This window comes from Ranitomeya imitator, chromosome 2 (assembly GCF_032444005.1).
Source record: "Ranitomeya imitator isolate aRanImi1 chromosome 2, aRanImi1.pri, whole genome shotgun sequence".
Lineage (NCBI taxonomy): Eukaryota > Metazoa > Chordata > Amphibia > Anura > Dendrobatidae > Ranitomeya > Ranitomeya imitator.
Window position 1 is genome coordinate 350,120,468 of NC_091283.1, and position 18,618 is coordinate 350,139,085.

Here is an 18,618-nt window from a genome sequence, read left to right on the forward strand (position 1 = left end):
TCCTGCTGTGACCACAAGGCACTCCAGTGGTTCTAACAGGACTCCGTCTGCATCTTGGGGGAACACACAGCAACCCCTACATGTGACACCGGTCACTGCCTCACAATATACATATATATTCACATATATAATTATGAAATGGTAAGATAAATTAAAAAAATAAAACCAAAATTTTGCTGATACCAGCTCTCTCTCAACTATACAGGTTCTGGGGGAATATCTTAACATATAAACAATAAAACACATAGGTACAGGTGGATATTAGTATTAAAGGTAGATATTTATTAATCTTAGGTTACAAGTTCTAATGAGGTGGTCAGAAGTCTTTCTCTTCTATGTGGTCGAGTATCAGTTGTGGGTATGTTGTACTTGATTCGGAAAGTTGAAGAGGGAACCATCCAGTCCCCAGTTGGTCTCATCTGATTAATAATACATTTGAATCAGCAACTGTCCGATCATGTATACCAGAGAAGTGCTGGTCATCTTTTGTTCACATAACGGTAAAGTATTCTATGTACAGTGGGGAAAAAAAGAATTTAGTCAGCCACCAAAGTGCAAGTTCTCCCACTTAAAAAGATGAGAGAGTTATTGACATAAGTAGACCACAACTATGAGAATCAAAATGAGAAAACAGATCCAGAGAATTACCTTGTCTGATTTGACAAGATTTATTTTGCAAATTATGGTGGAAAATAAGTATTGGTAATTAATAAAAGTTCATCTCAATATTTTGTTATATATCATTTGTTGGCAATGACCGAGGTTCAAACGTTTTCTGTAAGTTGTTACAAGGTTGGCACACACTATTTGTGGTATGTTGGCCCATTTCTCCATGCAGATATCCTCTATAGCAGTGATGTTTTGGGCCCGTCGCTGGGCAACATGGACTTTCAACTCCCTCCAAAGGTTTTCTATGGGGATGAAATCTGGAGACTGGATAAGCCACTCCAGGACCTTCACATGCTTCTTACGAAGCCGCTCTTTCGTTGCCCTGGCGGTGTGCTTGGGATCATTATCATGCTGAAATATCCATTCACATTTCATCTTCAATGCCCTCAAAATCTCATGATACATGGCCCTATTCATTCTTTCATGTACATGGATCAGTTGTCCTAGTCCCTTTACAGAGAAACAGCAAAGCATGATGTTGCCACCTCCATGCTTCACAGTAGGTATGGTGTTCTTTGGATGCAACTCAGCATTCTGTCTCCTCCAAACACGACGAGTTTCTACCAAACAGTTCTACTTTGGTTTCATCAGACCATATGACATTCTCCCAATACTCTTCTGGATAATCCAAATGCTCTCTAGCAAACTTCAGATGAGCCCGGACATGTACTGGCTTAAGCAGGGAGGCATGTCTGGCACTGCAGGATCTGAGTCCCTGGCAGCGTAGTGAGTTACTGATGATAGCATGATAGCCTTTGCTACGGTGGTCCCAGCTCTATGCAGGTCATTCACTATATCCCCCCCCTCCCTTGTGTGGTTCTGGGATTTGTGCTCACTGTTCTTGTGATCATTTTGACTGCACGGGGTGAGATCTCACGTGGAGCACCAGATCGAGGGAGATTATCAGTGGTCTTGTAGGTCTTCCATTTTCTTGTTATTGCTCCCACAGTTGATTTCATTACACCAAGCTGCTTGCCTAATGCATATTCCGTCTTCCCAGTCTGGTACAGGGCTACAATTTTGTTTCTGGTGTCCTTCGACAGCTTTTTGGTCTTCACTAGTGATGAGCAAGTGTACTCGTTGCTCAGGTTTTCCCGAGCACACTCGTGTGGTCTCCGAGTATTTGTAACTGCTCGGAGATTATGTTTTCATCGCCTCAGCAGCACGATTTGTGGCTACTAGACAGCTTGAACACATGTGGGGATTCCTTAGCAACCAGGCAACCCCCATATGTACTCAGGCTGGGTAGTAGCTGTAAATCATTCAGCTGCAGCGAGGAAAACTAAATCTCCGAACACTAACAAATATTCGGAGACCACCCGAGCAACGAGTACACTCGCTCATCACTAGTTTTCACCATAGTGGAGTTTGGAGTGTGAATGTTTGAGGTTGTGGACAGGTGTCTTTTATACTGATATTTATTACTACAGGTAATGAGTGGAGGACCGAAAAGCCTCTTAAAGAAGAAGTTACAGGTCTGTGAGAGCCAGAAGTCTTGCATGTTTTTAGGTGACCAAATACTTATTGTCCACCATAATTTGCTAAATAAATCTTGCCAAATCAGACAAGGTGATTTTCTGGATTTGTTTTCTCATTTTGATTCGCATAGTTGTGGTCTAACTATAATGTCCGTAACAGGTCTCTCTCATCTACTTAAGTGGGAGAACTTGCACAAGTGGTGGCTTTCTAAATACTTTTTTTCCCCACTGTAAATGGTGGAATATTTAGTATTGTTACATAGATTCTACTTGCTGATGCTTATTGGTCATTGCATACAATAAATGTAGTTATTATCATCATTTAATGTTCTATATTGTTTTCCCTTTCAGATTTGTGATTAAACTTTTACTGTAACTTTTCTTGCACATTTCATCAATAACAAATTTATAAAATATGAAATGGTTACATCCCTGTGTAATTTCTCTGATGTTTAAGAAAATGTAATTTCTTTGTGAAACAGATTTACAGGAATGATTCCCACATTCTGAACATGAAAATGGATTATACTGTGTGAATTCTCAGATGTGCAGAAAGATTTGATTTAGTGGTAAAACATTTTCCACATTCTGAACATGAAAACGGCTTCTCCCCTGTGTGAGTATTTTTATGCCTAACGAGATCTCATCTTTGAGTAAAACATTTTCCACATTTGTGACATAAATATAGCTTATCCCCTGTATGAATTTTCTTATGTGCAACAAGACTTATTTTGTAGGAAAATGTTTCCCACATTCTGGAATTCAAAATGGCTTCTCTCCTGTGTAATCTCTGTTGTGTATAAGATCTCTTTTGCAAGTAAAACATTTCCCACATTCTGGACATTAAAATGGATTCTCACCTGTGTGAATTTTCTTATGTGCATCAAGACTTCTTTTATATGTAAAATGTTTCCCACATTCTGGACACGAAAACGACTTCTCACCTGTGTGAATTTTCTTATGTGCATCAAGACTTCTTTTATATATAAAATGTTTCCCACATTCTGGACACGAAAATGGCTTCTCCCCTGTGTGAATTTTCATATGTGCATCAAAACTTCTTTTATATATAAAATGTTTCCCACATTCTGGACATAAAAATGGCTTCTCCCCTGTGTGAATTCTCTGATGTACAGTAAGACTTCCTTTTTGGTTAAAACATTTCCCACATTCCGAACATGAAAATGGCTTCTCCCCTGTGTGAATCCTCTGATGAAGAGTAAGACTTTCTTTCTTGGTAAAACATTTCCCACATTCTGAACATGAAAATGGATTCTCACCCGTATGAGTGCTTTTATGGTTAACAAAATCTCGTTTGTAAGTAAAACATTTCCCGCATTCTGGACATGAAAATGGTTTCTCCCCTGTGTGACTTCTCTGATGTACATTAAGACTTTCTTTCTGGTAAAAACATTTCCCACATTCTGAACATGAAAATGGCTTCTTCCCTGTGTGAGTTTTCTTATGTACTTCAAGACTTCTTTTATATGTAAAATATTTCCCACATTCTGGACATGAAAATGGTTTCTCCCCTGTGTGACTTATCTGATGTGCAGAAACATTAGCTTTCTTGTTAAAACATTTCCCACATTCTGAACATGAAAACGGCTTCTCCCCTGTGTGAATTCTCTTATGTGCATCAAGACTTTTTTTATATAAAAAACATTTCCCACATTCTGGACATAAAAATGGCATGTCCCCTGTGTGAATTTTCTTATGTGCATCAAGACTACTTTTATATATAAAATATTTCCCACATTCTGGACATGAAAATGGCCCCTCCCCTGTGTGAATTTTCTTATGTGCATCAAGACTACTTTTATATATAAAATATTTTCCACATTCTGGACATGAAAATGGCCCCTCCCCTGTGTGAATTTTCTTATGTGCATCAAGACTACTTTTATATGTAAAATATTTCCCACATTCTGGACAAGAAAATGGCCTCTCCCCTGTGTGAATTTTCTTATGTGCAGCAAGATTTGTTTTGTAGGTAAAATATTTTCCATATTTGGGACATGAAAATGGCTTCTCCCCTGTGTGAACTCTCTGATGTACATTAAGATGTTCTTTCTTGGTAAAACATTTCCCACATTCATGACATGAAAATGGCTTTTCCTCTGTATGAGCTTTTTCATGTTCAGCATCCTTTTTGTTATTTTCATTTTCCTTAACCGTCTGTAATGAATCAGAAAATAGGCCGTCTTGATAAGGAATAGATGATAGATTTTTGCTGTGAAGGGCTGGCGGTAAATCTGGAATAATGTGATACTCTTCATATATATATGGTGTGATACCATAATCAGCTGCTTGAATATCAGTAAATGTCAGCTGTCCATCTGCCAAGAAAAAAAAAATATATACAGTATAAAAATACTAGCGGATGTCATTGCGATGACTAATAGATTATGATATTACGCCAAAAGGTTGTACTCTTTCAGTTTTTAATTTCTCTTCTAATGCTAGCTGTCATAGATGTAATGGTAAAATGACATCAAAATCCATAGTCATCTCGTAAGAGGCGACATGTCACCTTCATATTGAGTATTGATGCATGTGTTAATTATAACTTGGAAAGCCAAAAAGAACTTGCACTTCACTCCAATCCCTATTCAATATGACGCCCTGATGTGAACAGGAATTGAAGTGGGATATCTGATGCAGAGCAGACAAGAAGTCTTTACCAGAGGCTGGCAGACGACAAATCTAACACCTCTGGAAGTAACTATTCCAGTCTTTACAGGAATTATAGCAAACTTTTCTGGAGCTGGAATAATACTGGACACTGTTGGGGTACCTCAGGGTTCAGTCCTTGGCCCCAATTGGACAGACCATCAGCAGATTTGGCTTTCAGTACCATCTTTATGCCGACGACACACAATTATACACGTCATCCCCTGACCTTACTCCCACTGTACTACAAAACACCAGTGACTGTCTGTCCACAGTCTCCGACATCATGTCCGCTCTCTATCTGAAACTCAACCTCTCCAAAACTGAACTTCTTCTGCTCCCACCATCTACTAACCTCCCTAAACCTGATGTTTCCCTCTCCGTGGGTGGCACCATAATAACACCCCGGCAGCAGGCGCACTGTCTGGGTGTTACGTTCGACTCCAATCTCTCCTTCACATCCCACATTCAATCTCTTCCCCGCTCGTGCCGCTTACACCTAAAGAACATCGCTAGAATGCACCTTTTTCTTACTATGGAAACAACAAAAACCCTCACTGTAGCCCTGATCCACTCCCGCCTGGACTACTGCAATGCTCTATTAATTGGCCTCCCCCTTACTCGACTTTCCCCTCTCCAGTCCATCCTTAATGCAGCAGCCAGGGTTGTCCATCTAGCTAATCGTTACTCGGACGCGTCCGCTCTTCACCAGTCATTACACTGGCTGCCCATTCATTACAGGATACAATTCAAAGCACTTTTCTCACCCACAAAGCTCTCCACAGTGTGGCACCCCTTTACATCTCCTCCCTCATTTCTGTCTATCAGCCTAACCGACCTCTGCAAATGACTTTCGACTAACCTCTGCACTAAACCGTACCTCCCACTCCCGACTCCAAGACTTCTCCCATGCTGTGCCAATCCTCTGGAATGCTCTACCCGAAGATATTAGAACCATTCACAATAGTTTTAGGAGCTCCCTCAAAACATTTGTTCAGAGCGGCCTATCACGTTCCCTAATCAGTCATTTTATGTTTGTGTGTAGCCCATTCACTACTTCCATCTATCCCCCACTCACTGAAGATGGCTGGACCATCATTGTAAATACATCATTGTAAATATACACCTGTACTTTGCATCTCCCCCACCTCATTGTAGATTGAAAGCTCTCACGAGCAGGATTGTCTTATTTTGCTTTAATTATTGTATTAACGTTGTTACTTATGACTGTTGTGTTTGAAACTGTAAAGGTACTGTCACACTAGACGATATCGCTAGCGATCCGTGACGTTGCAGCGTCCTCGCTAGCGATATCGTCCAGTGTGACAGGCAGCAGCGATCAGGCCCCTGCTGGGAGATCGCTGGTCGGGGAAGAAAGTCCAGAACTTTATTTCGTCGCTGGACTCCCCGTAGACATCGCTGAATCGGCGTGTGTGACACCGATTCAGCGATGTCTTTGCTGGTAACCAGGGTAAACATCGGGTAACTAAGCGCAGGGCCGCGCTTAGTAACCCGATGTTTACCCTGGTTACCATCCTAAAAGTAAAAAAACAAACAGTACATACTTACCTACAGCCGTCTGTCCTCCAGCGCTGCGCTCTGCTCTCCTCCTGCTCTGGCTGTGAGCGTCGGTCAGCCGGAAAGCAGAGCGGTGACGTCACCACTCTGCTTTCTGGCTGCCCGGCGCTTACAGCCAGACCAGAGAAGCAGAGCGCCGAGGACAGACAGCAGAAGGTAAGTATGTAGCGTTTGTTTTTTTACTTTTTAGGATGGTAACCAGGGTAAACATCGGGTTACTAAGCGCGGCCCTGCGCTTAGTTACCCGATGTTTACCCTGGTTACCGGGGACCTCGGATCGTTGGTCGCTGGAGAGCTGTCTGTGTGACAGCTCTCCAGCGACCAAACAGCGACGCTGCAGCGATCCGGATCGTTGTCGGTATCGCTGCAGCGTCGCTATGTGTGACGGTACCTTTAAGCGCTTTCTTGGACAGGTGGATAACAGCACATAGGCCATGTTCCCTATCTATGGAAAGCTAAATTCATGATAGGAAAAATAGCATTAATATCTCCTGCCGGGGACATCATTGTCAGTTCTGGTAGACACAGTTCACTGTAGTTCTGCACCATTTTCCAAAAAGACCGCTTCCCTCTGGTAAGGTCTGCATCATTTCCATGACACACATTTATATATTTTCTTTTGTTATCCTTTTTACTTTATGTAATTGACTACACTGTATCATTTAGTTCACTTTTATATATTTTGTATATTGTTTATAAACACTGCTGTCACGATTCCTTCGCTCAGTGAATGATTGCTTTGCTGTTCTATGGAAACTGTCTTGCTGAGCTGTCTGTCTTGACTGACACCTTGGTTGTCCAATACTGTGAAGGGCTTGCTGTGCTTTTGGTGGTTTGATTGACAGCTCTGCTGTCCAATCTGTGAATGGGGCGGGCGGGACTTTCTGCATGTGTTCAGTGTTCTGGTAATCACATAGCTATTTAACTGAGCTGTCTGCCTAAGATCCCTGCCAGACGTAGTTTGTGCTTACTGGTGAATAGTGTTGAGCGATACCTTCTGATATCAAGAAGTATCGGATTGGATAGGCCGATATCCAAAAAATATCGGATATCGCCTGATACCGATACCCGATACCAATGCAAGTCAATGGGACACAAATATCGGAATGTAAATAAGCCCTTTCTGTCCTTCTACATACTGTTCCGGAGGGGGGAAGAGTGTGGGCGGTACGTGGGCGGACACTGTGAGTGTCTGTGTGTGTGGGCGGAGTCTGTGCAGGCCTGCCGGGGATCTGTACGGGCGTCTCGGGGCTCTGTGCGAGCTTGCCGGGGCTCTGTAAAGGCATCGTCCGATGGGACTACAAGTCATTGTCCTGCTGGAAGACCCATGACCTCTGAGGGAAACCCAGCTTTCTCACACTGGGCCCTACATTATGCTGCAAAATTTGTTGGTAGTCTTCAGACTTCATAATGCCATGCACACAGTCAAGCAGTCCAGTGCCAGAGGCAGCAAAGCAACCCCAAAACATCAGGGAACCTCCGCCATGTTTGACTGTAGGGACCGTGTTCTTTTCTTTGAATGCCTCTTTTTTTTTTTCCTGTAAACTTTATGTTGATGCCTTTACCCAAAAAGCTCTATTTTGTTTCATCTGACCAGAGAACATTCTTCCAAAATGTTTTAGGCTTTTTCAGGTAAGCCTGGCTTTTTTATGTCTCGGGGTAAGAAGTGGGGTCTTCCTGGGTCTCCTACCATACAGTCCCTTTTCATTCAGCTGCTGGCTGATATTCATAGCAGGCTATAAATATTGGCCCATGGCCATCGGCTTTCCCCCTCTGGCGCAGAAAATTGCGCGGGAGCCCTCGCCGTTTTTTTCCGTTTTTTTTTTTTTTTAATTCAACCTTAGGACAAAGCCTCACTTTATGGCAATTGTTGCGTGGGAAAATTTCTCATACAGCAATGCCAAAAGTCAGACGAGGGACTTTTTTTTTTTTTACAGCGGCTGATTAATACAGTGCGGAAGGATACCTTTCTCCCGTCATTGTGTTCCTGGAGCCCCTAGAGAGCGGTCGCAACAGCTGATGCTGCCGTTCTCCACGGGAAATCGTCGTGGGACACTTGTGGATTTCTGCGGATCAGGGAGTATATTGGTTGTTTGTTATTTTAATCTTTTTTACAGATGACACTGGCTTCGGGGATCAAAGTGACAAGTAATGGTGAGTATGAACTCAATGTTTAATGTACTGTATGTCTGTATTGTATGTAATGTATGAATGTAATGTATGTAGTATGTATGTAGTATTTTTTAATTTTTTTTTTACATTCAACACATTAGCCGGATGATGGGACTACTACTCTACCATCATTGGCTAATGTGTCAATCACTGTCACTGTTGCAGGCATCGTCCGATGGGACTTGTAGTCCCATTGGACGATGCCTGCACAGACCCCCGGCACCCCGCACAGAGCCCCCGCAAGCCGCACAAAGCCCCGACAAGCCCGCACAGAGACCCCGCAAGCCCGCACAGAGACCCCGCAAGCCCGCACAGAGCCCCGAAAGCCCGCACAGAGCCCCGGAAAGCCCGCACAGAGCCCCGGAAAGCCCGCACAGAGCCCCCGCAACCTGCACAGAGCCACGGCAAGCCCGCAGAGCCCGGCAAGCCCGCACAGAGCCCCCGCAAGCCGCACAGAGCCCCCGCAAGCCACACAGAGCCCCCACGGTCACACAGAGACCCCACCCGCCCACACGCAGTCTCCGCCCACGCACCGCTCACACTCCATTATAGTGCATCATTGCACTATGGGAACTTCCGATTCCGGTATCCGATATCACAAAAATATCGGAACTCAGTATCAGAATTCTGATACAGCGAATATCGGCCGATACCCGATATTTGCAGTATCGGAATGCTCAACACTACTGGTGAGTCTTAGCCTGATTCTGTTGCTCTGAGTTCTGATCTGCTGCTGCCTGACCCTTTGGACCGTGTTCTGTCTACCCCATTGTCTTGTCCTTCGGCTTTTGCTCCCCTCTCTCTTGTTATTGACCCTGGACTGTTACCTGACTTACACCTTTGTCTTTTCCCTTGGTAATCTACAGTATGTACTCTCTCGGTATTGACCCAGGAACGTCTGACTCTTCTGCCTCTCGGCCTGTTTGTGAGTAGTGACTAGCGTCACATCTGCATAATTTTTGGATTAAATATATAAAATGTTATAGTTCTGTTCCTTTTTCTCTATGAACCACACCCCTGAAGCCTTATGCTACCTGTAATGGGTGTCTAAATACACACACACACACATATACAGTGGGGAAATAAGTATTTGCTCCATGGCTGGTTTTGTAAATTTGCCCACTGACAAAGACATGAACAGTCGATAATTTTAAGGGTAGGTTAATTTTACCATTGAGAGATAGAATATCAAAAATAAAATCCAGAAAATCACATTGTATAAGTTATATAAATTTATTTGCATTTTGCAGTGACAAATTAGTATTTGATCCCCTACCAACCATTAAAGGGAACCTGTCACCTCCAAAATCGAGGGTGAGCTAAGCCCACCAGCATCAGGGGCTTATCTACAGCATTCTGTAATGCTGTAGATAAGCCCCCGATGTATCCTAAAAGAAAAAGAGGTTATATTATACTCACCCAGGGGCGGTCCCCGCTGCGGTCCGGTCTGATGGGTGTCGCGGTCCGGCGCCTCCCATCTTCATCAGATGACGTCCTCTTCTGGTCTTCAGGCTGTGGCTCTGGCGCAGGCGTACTTTGTCTACCCTGTTGAGGGCAGAGCCAAGTACTGCAGTGTGCAGGCGCCGGGCCGCTCTGACCTTTCCCGGCGCTTGCGCACTGCAGTACTTTGCTCTGCCCTCAACAGGGCAGACAAAGTACGCCTGCGCCGGAGCCGCAGCGTGAAGACCAGAAGAGGACATCATCCTATAAGATGGTAGGCCCCCAGACCGCGACGCCCACCGGATCAGACCGCCCACATTCTCGAATGCTGTAGATAAGCCCCTGATGCCGGTGGGCTTAGCTCACCCTCGATTTTGGGGGTGACAGGTTCCCTTTAAGAGTTCTGGCTCCTACAGACCAGTTAAACGCTCCTAATCAATTTCTTACCTGCATTAAAGACAGCTGTCTTACATAGTCACCTTTAGAAAAGACTCCTGTCCACAGACTCAATCAGTCAGACTCTAACCTCTACAACATGGGCAAGACCAAAGAGCTTTCTAACGATGTCAGGGGCAAGATCATAGACATGCATAAAGCTGGAATGGGATACAAAACCATAAGTAAGCCGCTGGGCGAGAAAAAGACAACTGTTGGTGCAATAGTAAGAAAATGGAGGAAATACAAAATGATTGTCAATCGACATCAATTTGGGGCACCATGCAAAATATCACTTCATGGGGTATCCTTGATCATGAGGAACGTGAGAGAGTAGCCTAAAACTACACAGGGGGAACTTGTTAATGATCTCAAGGCAGCTGGGACCACAGTGTAATAGAGTGTCACCCCAGCCTGTACACATGGACCATACTTTAATCAGGCTTACATTAGCATTCCTTGCCCTGTATCTGGTGGTGGCATGCTTGTCTTTGTTCCCCTCTGCAGGGGGCATCTCCAATACACAAACCTGTAGGGAGACTGCAGACAGGGTTTCTGGAATTTTCTTAATCCTTGGAGCTATGTTTAAGGGGGTGGGTGTTGGGATCAGCCCCTTTGTAGGGCAGAGATACTAAAGGCCCCGTCACACATAGCGACGCTGCAGCGATACCGACAACGATCCGGATCGCTGCAGCGTCGCTGTTTGGTCGCTGGAGAGCTGTCACACAGACAGCTCTCCAGCGACCAACGATCCCGAGGTCCCCAGTAACCAGGGTAAACATCGGGTTACTAAGCGCAGGGCCACGCTTAGTAACCTGATGTTTACCCTGGTTACCAGCGTAAAAACAAACGCTACATACTTACCTACCGCTGTCTGTCCTCGGCGCTCTGCTTCTCTGGTCTGGCTGTGAGCACAGCGGCCGGAAAGCAGAGCGGTGACGTCACCGCTCTGCTTTCCGGCTGCCCGCCGCTCACAGCCAGACCAGAGAAGCAGAGCGCCGAGGACAGACAGCGGTAGGTAAGTATGTAGCGTTTGTTTTTTTTACTTTAACGATGGTAACCAGGGTAAACATCGGGTTACTAAGCGCGGCCCTGCGCTTAGTTACCCGATGTTTACCCTGGTTACCAGCGAAGACATCGCTGAATCGGCGTCACACACGCCGATTCAGCGATGTCAGCGGGACCTCAACGATCAAAAAATGGCCCAGGCCATTCCGACACGACCAGCGATCTCACAGCAGGGGCCTGATCGCTGGTACGTGTCACACATAGCGAGATCGCTACTGAGATCGCTGTTGCGTCACAAAACTTGTGACTCAGCAGCGATCTCGCTAGCGATCTCGCTATGTGTGACGGGGCCTTAAGAGTGGTAGGACAACAAGCCACATGTTCAGTTAGTCGATGCTGTGTGCTTTGAAGGGCAAGGATCTCCTGCTGCAGCTGGATCCTGGTATCATGTATGGAGATTAGAGATCATTTTGCCACATGGAATTGTGAGGTCTCACCACCCTACTGGATTTAAGGACTGAATCTGAAGACTGTAGTTGTGAGGTGACTTGGGAAGGGCTGGGATCTTATGCTGAGGCGAGATCCTGGTGCCAGAGTGTGGAGGGTAAAAAGCTGCCACGTTGGACTGCGTTGTGTCCATCATCTGCTGGAGCCATTGAATTCACTATAGGACTATTTCTATTTCCCTGGCGTCGGATTGCCGGGTGGCGCCCCCGGATCTGCTCCTTTTGCGTGGATTCATTGTGGACTACTTACAGACGCTGCAGAACTACTTTCATTTGTGTTATCCCAGTTCCCTGTTCCAATAAATCTTGTTGGATTGTCTATCGGTCTGGTGTCTCTTTCTGCTCTGTCGCAAACCCCGTCAAACACATTATGCCGCAAAGTTTTAAAATCCTGCAGTGCCCACAAGGTCCCCCTGCTCAAGGAAACACATGTGCAGGCCCGTCTGAAGTTTGCCAGTCCACAACTGGATGATTCTGTGAGTGATTGGGAGAAAGTGCTATGGTCAGATGAGACAAAATTTGAGGTCTTTGGCATTAACTCAACTCGCCGTGTTTGGAGAAAGGGAAGTGCTGCCTATGACCCAAAGAACACCGTCCCCACTATCAAACATGGAGGTGGAAACATTATGTTTTGGGGGTGCTAAGGGCACAGGACTACTTCACTGCATCAATGGGAGAATGGATAGAGCCATGTACCATAAAATCCTAAGTGACAACCTTCTTCCCTCCGCCAGGACATTAAAAATGGGTCGTTGCTGGGTCTTCCAGCAAGACAATAACCCAAAACATACAGCCAAGGCAACAAAGGAATGGCTCAAAAAGAAACACATTAAGGTCACGGAGTGGCCTAGTCAGTTCCCAGGCCTTAATCCCATAGAAAATTTATGGAGGGAGTTGAAGCTCTGGTTTGCCAAGCGACAGCCTCAAAATCTTAATGATTTAGAGATGATCTGCAAAGAGAAGTGGACCAAAACTCCTCCTGACATGTGCGCAAAACTTATAAACTACACAAAACGTCTGACTGCTGTACTTGCCAACAAGAGTTTTGTCACCAAGTATTAAGTCTTGTTTGCCAGAGGAATCAAATACTTATTTCTCACTGAAAAATGCAAATAAATTTATATAATTTATACAATGAGAGATAGAATATGAAAAATAAAATTCAGAAAATCACAAAGTTAAAATTAACCTAATCTTAATATTATAGACTGTCCATGTCTTTGTGTCAGTGGGCAAACTTACAAAATCAACAAGGGATCAAATACTTATTTCCCCCACAGTATTATAGAATAATATGTAACTAAACTAGACTATCATCAAAAAGTTACAGTGCCTTGCGAAAGTATTCGGCTCCCTGGAACTTTTCAACCTTTTCCCACGTCATGCTTCAAACGTAAAGATACCAAATGTAAATTTTTGGTGAAGAATCAACAATAAGTGGAACATAATTGTGAAGTTGAACAAAAAATTATTGGTTATTTTAAATTTGTGTGGAAATTCAAAAACTGAAAAGTGGGGCGTGCAATATTATTCGGCCCCTTTAACTTAATATTTTTGTGCCACCTTTGCTGCGATTACAGCTGCAAGTCGCTTGGGGTATGTCTCTATCACTTTTGTACATTGAGAGACTGAAATTCTTGTCCATTCTTCCTTGGCAAACAGCTTGAGCTCAGTGAGGTTTGATGGAGATCGTTTGTGAACAGCAGTTTTCAGCTCTTTCCACAGATTCTCGATTGGATTGAGGTCTGGACTTTGACTTGGCCATTCTAACACCTGGATACAATTATTTGTGAACCATTCCATTGTTGATTTTGCTTTATGTTTGGGATCATTGTTTTGTTGGAAGATAAATCTCCGTCCCAGTCTCTGGTCTTTTGCAGACTCCAACAGGTTTTCTTCAAGAATGGTCCTGTATTTGGCTCCAGCCATCTTCCCATGAATTTTAACCATCTTCCCTGTCCCTGCTGAAGAAAAGCAGGCCCAAACCATGATGCTGCCACCACCACCATGTTTGACAGTGGGGATGGTGTATTCAGGGTGATGAGCTGTGTTGACTTTACGCCAAACATATAGTTTGGCATTGTTCTATGGACAGACTGTCCCACCTCAGCTGTAGATCTCTGCAGTTCATCCAGAGTGATCATGGGCCTCTTGGCTGCATCTCTGATCAGTCTTCTCCTTGTTTGAGCTGAAAGTTTAGAGGGACGGCCGGGTCTTGGTAGATTTGCAGTGGTATGATGCTCCTTCCATTTCAATATGATCGCTTGCACAGTGCTCCTTGGGATGTTTGAAGTTTTGTAAATCATTTTGTATCCAAATGCGGCTTTAGTCTTTCTTCTCCACAACAGTATCACGGATCTGCCTGTTGTGTTCCTTGGTCTTCATGATGCTCTCTGTGCTTCAAACAGAACCCTGAGACTATCATAGAGAAGGTGCATTTATACCGAGACGATTACACACAGGTGGATTATATTTATCATCAGTAGGTATTTAGGACAACATTGGTTCATTCAGAGATCTACAATGAACGTCTGGAGTGAGTTTGCTGCACTGAAAGTAAAGGGTCCGAATAATATTACACGCCCCACTTTTCAGTTTTTGAATTTCCACACAAATTTAAAATATCAAATAAATTTCGTTCAACTTCACAATTGTGTGCCACTTGTTGATTCTTCACCAAAAATTTACATTTGGTATCTTTATGTTTGAAGCATGATATGTTGGAAAAGGTTGAAAAGTTCCAGGGAGCCGAATACTTTCGCAAAGGCACTGTAATTATTTTCACTACTTCAATACATAAAAGTGAGACTCATATCATAGAGTCATTACAAACAGAGTGATCTACGTCAAGTGCAAGTGTTTATTTCGGTTATTCTGTTTTGTTGATGATTATGGCTTACAGCCCATAAAAACCCCAAAGTCATTAGCTCAGTAAATTAGAATAATAAACAAAAACATTTGCAAAGGCTTCCTAAGCATTTTAAAAAGGCCCTTTAGTCTGTTTCAGTAGGCTCCACAGTCATGGGGAACACTGCTTACTTTACCGATATCCAGAAGGCAGTCATTAACATTGACACTCCACAAGGAGGGTAAGCCGCAAAAGTTCATTGCTAAAGAAGCTGGCTGTTCACAGAGTGCTGTATCCAAGCACATTAATGTAAAGTTGAGTGGAAGGAAAAAGTGTGGTAGAAAAAAGTCCACAAGCAACCGGGATAACCGCAGCCTTAAAGGGATTGTTAAGAAAAGGTCATTCAAAAATAAGGGGGAGATTCACAAGGAGTGGACTGCTGCTGGAGTCATTGCTTCAAGATCCACCACTTCACCACACACAGACTTATCCAGGACATGGGCTACAAGTGTTGCATTCCTTGTGTCAAGCCACTCATGACCAATATACAATGCCAGAAGCATCTTTCCTGGGCCAAGGAGAAAAAGAACTGGACTGTTGTTCAGTGGTCTAAGGTGATGTTGTGAAATGAAAGTACATTTTGCATTTCATTTGGAAATCAAGGTCCCAGAGGTTGGAGGAAGAGTGGAGAGGCACACAATCCAAGCTGCTTGAGGTCTAGTGTAAAGTTTCCACAATTAGTGATGGTTTGGGGAGCCATGCCATCTGCTGGTGTAGATCCACTGTGTTTTATCAAGTCCAAAGTCAGCACAGCCGTCTACCAGGAAAGTTTAGAGCACTTCATGCTTCCCTATGCCAACAAGTTTTTTGGAGATGGAAATTTCATTCTCCAGCAGGACTTGGCACCTGTCCACACTACAAAAAGTACCAATATCTGGTTTAAAAACAACAGTATCCCTGTGCTTGATTTGCCAGCCAACTCAACTGACCTTAACCCCATAGAGAATCTATGGGGTATTGTCAAGAGGAAGATGAGAGACACCAAACCCAACAATGCAGATGAGCTGAAGGTTGCTATCAAAGCAACCTGGTCTTCCATAACACCTCAGCAGTGCCACAGGCTGATCACCTCCATGCCACACCACAATGATGCAGTAATTGATGCAAAAAGAGCCCCGACCAAGTATTGAGTGCATTTACTGAACATACATTTCAGTAGGCCAACATTTCAGATTTTAAAATAAATTTTCAAGATGGTGAAATAAAGTATTATAATTTGCGGAGATGACGACTTTGGTTTTCATTAGCTATAAACCATAATCATCGACATTAACAGAAATAAACACTTGAAATAGATCACTCTGTTTTGTAATGGCTCTATAGAATATGAGCTTCACTGTTTGTATTGAAGAACTGAAATAAATTAACTTTCCAGTTCACCACCTGACAGCACCATTGGAGGATGTCCTTTTTACCCTCAGTGGGACAGGAACAATAAGCGGTTAAAAGGACCCTCCCCTTACCACCCACCAGTGTTTTTCCTGTCTCACTGTGGATAGGAACGGCAAGCATGTCCTGCGACGGTACTGTGCAGATGGTGGTGATTGGGGGGCCCAGCTTTTCCCTTCCCCACCGCAAGATATCTGCGGCTGATACCTGCGATGGGGGGTCCCTCAGCCTCCCCAGTGTAGCGCTGCTCCTGGGGTCGGGTCCGCTACCTCCACGCCGGGGGCTCTCGGTCCCGGCGCCAGCTGCTGGGTGTGTAGCAGCCGCTTCCAGGAACCACGGCGGCCGCATCTCCTCCAGGCCGCGGCAGCCGCGTCACTTCCGCTTGACGGGGCACTCAGCGTCTGCCGGCAGGCAGTTTCCAGTGGCGGTGCCGGCCTCTGGAGAGGATTTTTCAGCAAGGTCGCACCGCGCGGATGCGATGAGGAGGGTAGGATCAACAAGGTAACAAAACTAATAAAAGGGGTAATGGGGCTGCATATGCCGCCGGCCATCCTGATAGGGAGCACCCGGTTAGTGTACCTTCCTGATAGAAGACACAGGCAGACCTGAGGGCCCAGAGCAGACACAGGGGCACGTGAGTAAGCTACTCAAAGTCATACCACAATGCCATTTCCTGATCCCCTATTTACTCAGAGTCAATACTGGATCTCTGTGTGGTATAGGGAGAGCCTCCCATCCCTGCATCTGAAAAGAAAAAGCCTGGGAAGAGTAAATGTCCCATTTGTGCAGCTAGATTACCAGAGAACTGGCGGAAGCCACTTTGAGAGTCATGCATGTCTAAAATCGTAGGCGAGGAGCAGACTTCATTATTAACCAACATGAGAGCAAAGATACGTCAGGAGGTTCAGGCTTCCATCTCGAGTCTGAATCTTCCCCAGACCAGCCAGACAGAACCGCAGACATCGCGGAAAAGACCGAGGGAGTCCAGCCCTTCTTCTGATGAAGAAGATTCCGGAGATTCGGATCAAGAAGAAAGAGAAGACTCTATAGGAAGAGGAAAGAAATATCTTTTCTCGGCTACGGATGAGCTCCTGCAGGCAGTTCGCAACACCATGCAGTTACAGGACACCCCAGAGGAACAATTCACAGAAAAACCCCAAAAATGCTAAAACCGGTTTTTACGTACCGGTAATAGGATTTTACGGAGCCATGACAGCACCCCTACGAGAGAGGGGATCCGCCCACCTTCCGGACAGGAACCTACAGAATTTAAAGGGGCGGTCCCCCTCACCACTCCAGTTTGTGTTTCAGAGTATAAGGGACACCGCCATTGAGTTAGTACATAAACATATATACTTAAACATTACTAAATACCATCACCTACTAAAGAGTGATTTTTTAACAAGCACACTTTCCCCCAAAGGGTGCAGAAACCAGTGAATAACTACGGGGGGGAATGTGCGGGTGCTGTCGTGGCTCCGTAAAATCCTATTACCGGTACGTAAAAACCGGTTTTCCTATCGCCACGACAGCACCCCTACGAGAGATTTTCAAAGATCAATCACCTGGGAGGGACTACAGCACTAAGTACTGTACGGCCAAAAACTAAATTGGCCTCTGAAGATAAATCAAGGCGATAATGTCTATAAAAGGTGGAAGGAGATGACCAAGTTGCCGCCTGACATATTACGTCTATGGAGACGTCCGCTCTTTCCGCCCAGGATGAGGCCATGGCTCGAGTGGAGTGGGCCCTGATGCCATCTGGTGGTGTCTGGCCTTTAGCAGTATAAGCAAGATATATGGCATCTCTTATCCATCTGGCGATAGACGCTTTAGTTACACTCGCCCCTTTCCTTGGATTCTGAAAGGAAACAAACAGAGCCCTACTCTGCCTCCATGGTTCTGTTCTATGTAGGTACTCTAATAGAGTTCTTCTGACATCTAACATGTGATATTTCTGCTCGTCAGCTGAATTAGGACTGTCACAGAAAGATGGTAAAATTATTTCCTGACTTCTATGAAATTTGGAAGCTACTTTTGGTAGGTATGCTGGATCAGGTTTTAACACTACCCTATCCTGAAAGACCTTTAAATAAGGAGGGTCTATCGACAAAGCTTGTAAGTCATTCACTCTCCTAGCAGAGGTCAGGGCTACTAGGAAGGCTGTTTTTAAAGTTAAATTTTTAATGGAGACAGAATCTATTGGCTCAAAGGGGGCTTCTGTTAAGGCATCTAAAACCAAATTTAGATCACATGGTGGTAATCTAGGAATATACACTGGTTTACTACGTTCAGTGGCCCTGATAAATCGGGAAACCCATCTATTTCCCGCCACATCACTGTTATATAACGCTCCCAAAGC

The 18,618-nt window shown here is 44.5% G+C and overlaps 1 protein-coding gene across 1 annotated transcript in view; it reads right to left on the minus strand.

The window, feature by feature from the left end:
• Window positions 1-263: 263 nt before the first annotated feature.
• Window positions 264-18,618, minus strand: part of LOC138663735 (zinc finger protein 678-like) — a 65,614-nt gene continuing 47,259 nt past the window's right edge. The window contains exon 7 of the mRNA XM_069750060.1: window positions 264-4,486. Coding sequence (XP_069606161.1) covers window positions 2,991-4,486 — 1,496 coding nt within the window. The 3' untranslated portion in view covers window positions 264-2,990. The remainder of the gene's footprint in view (window positions 4,487-18,618) is intronic.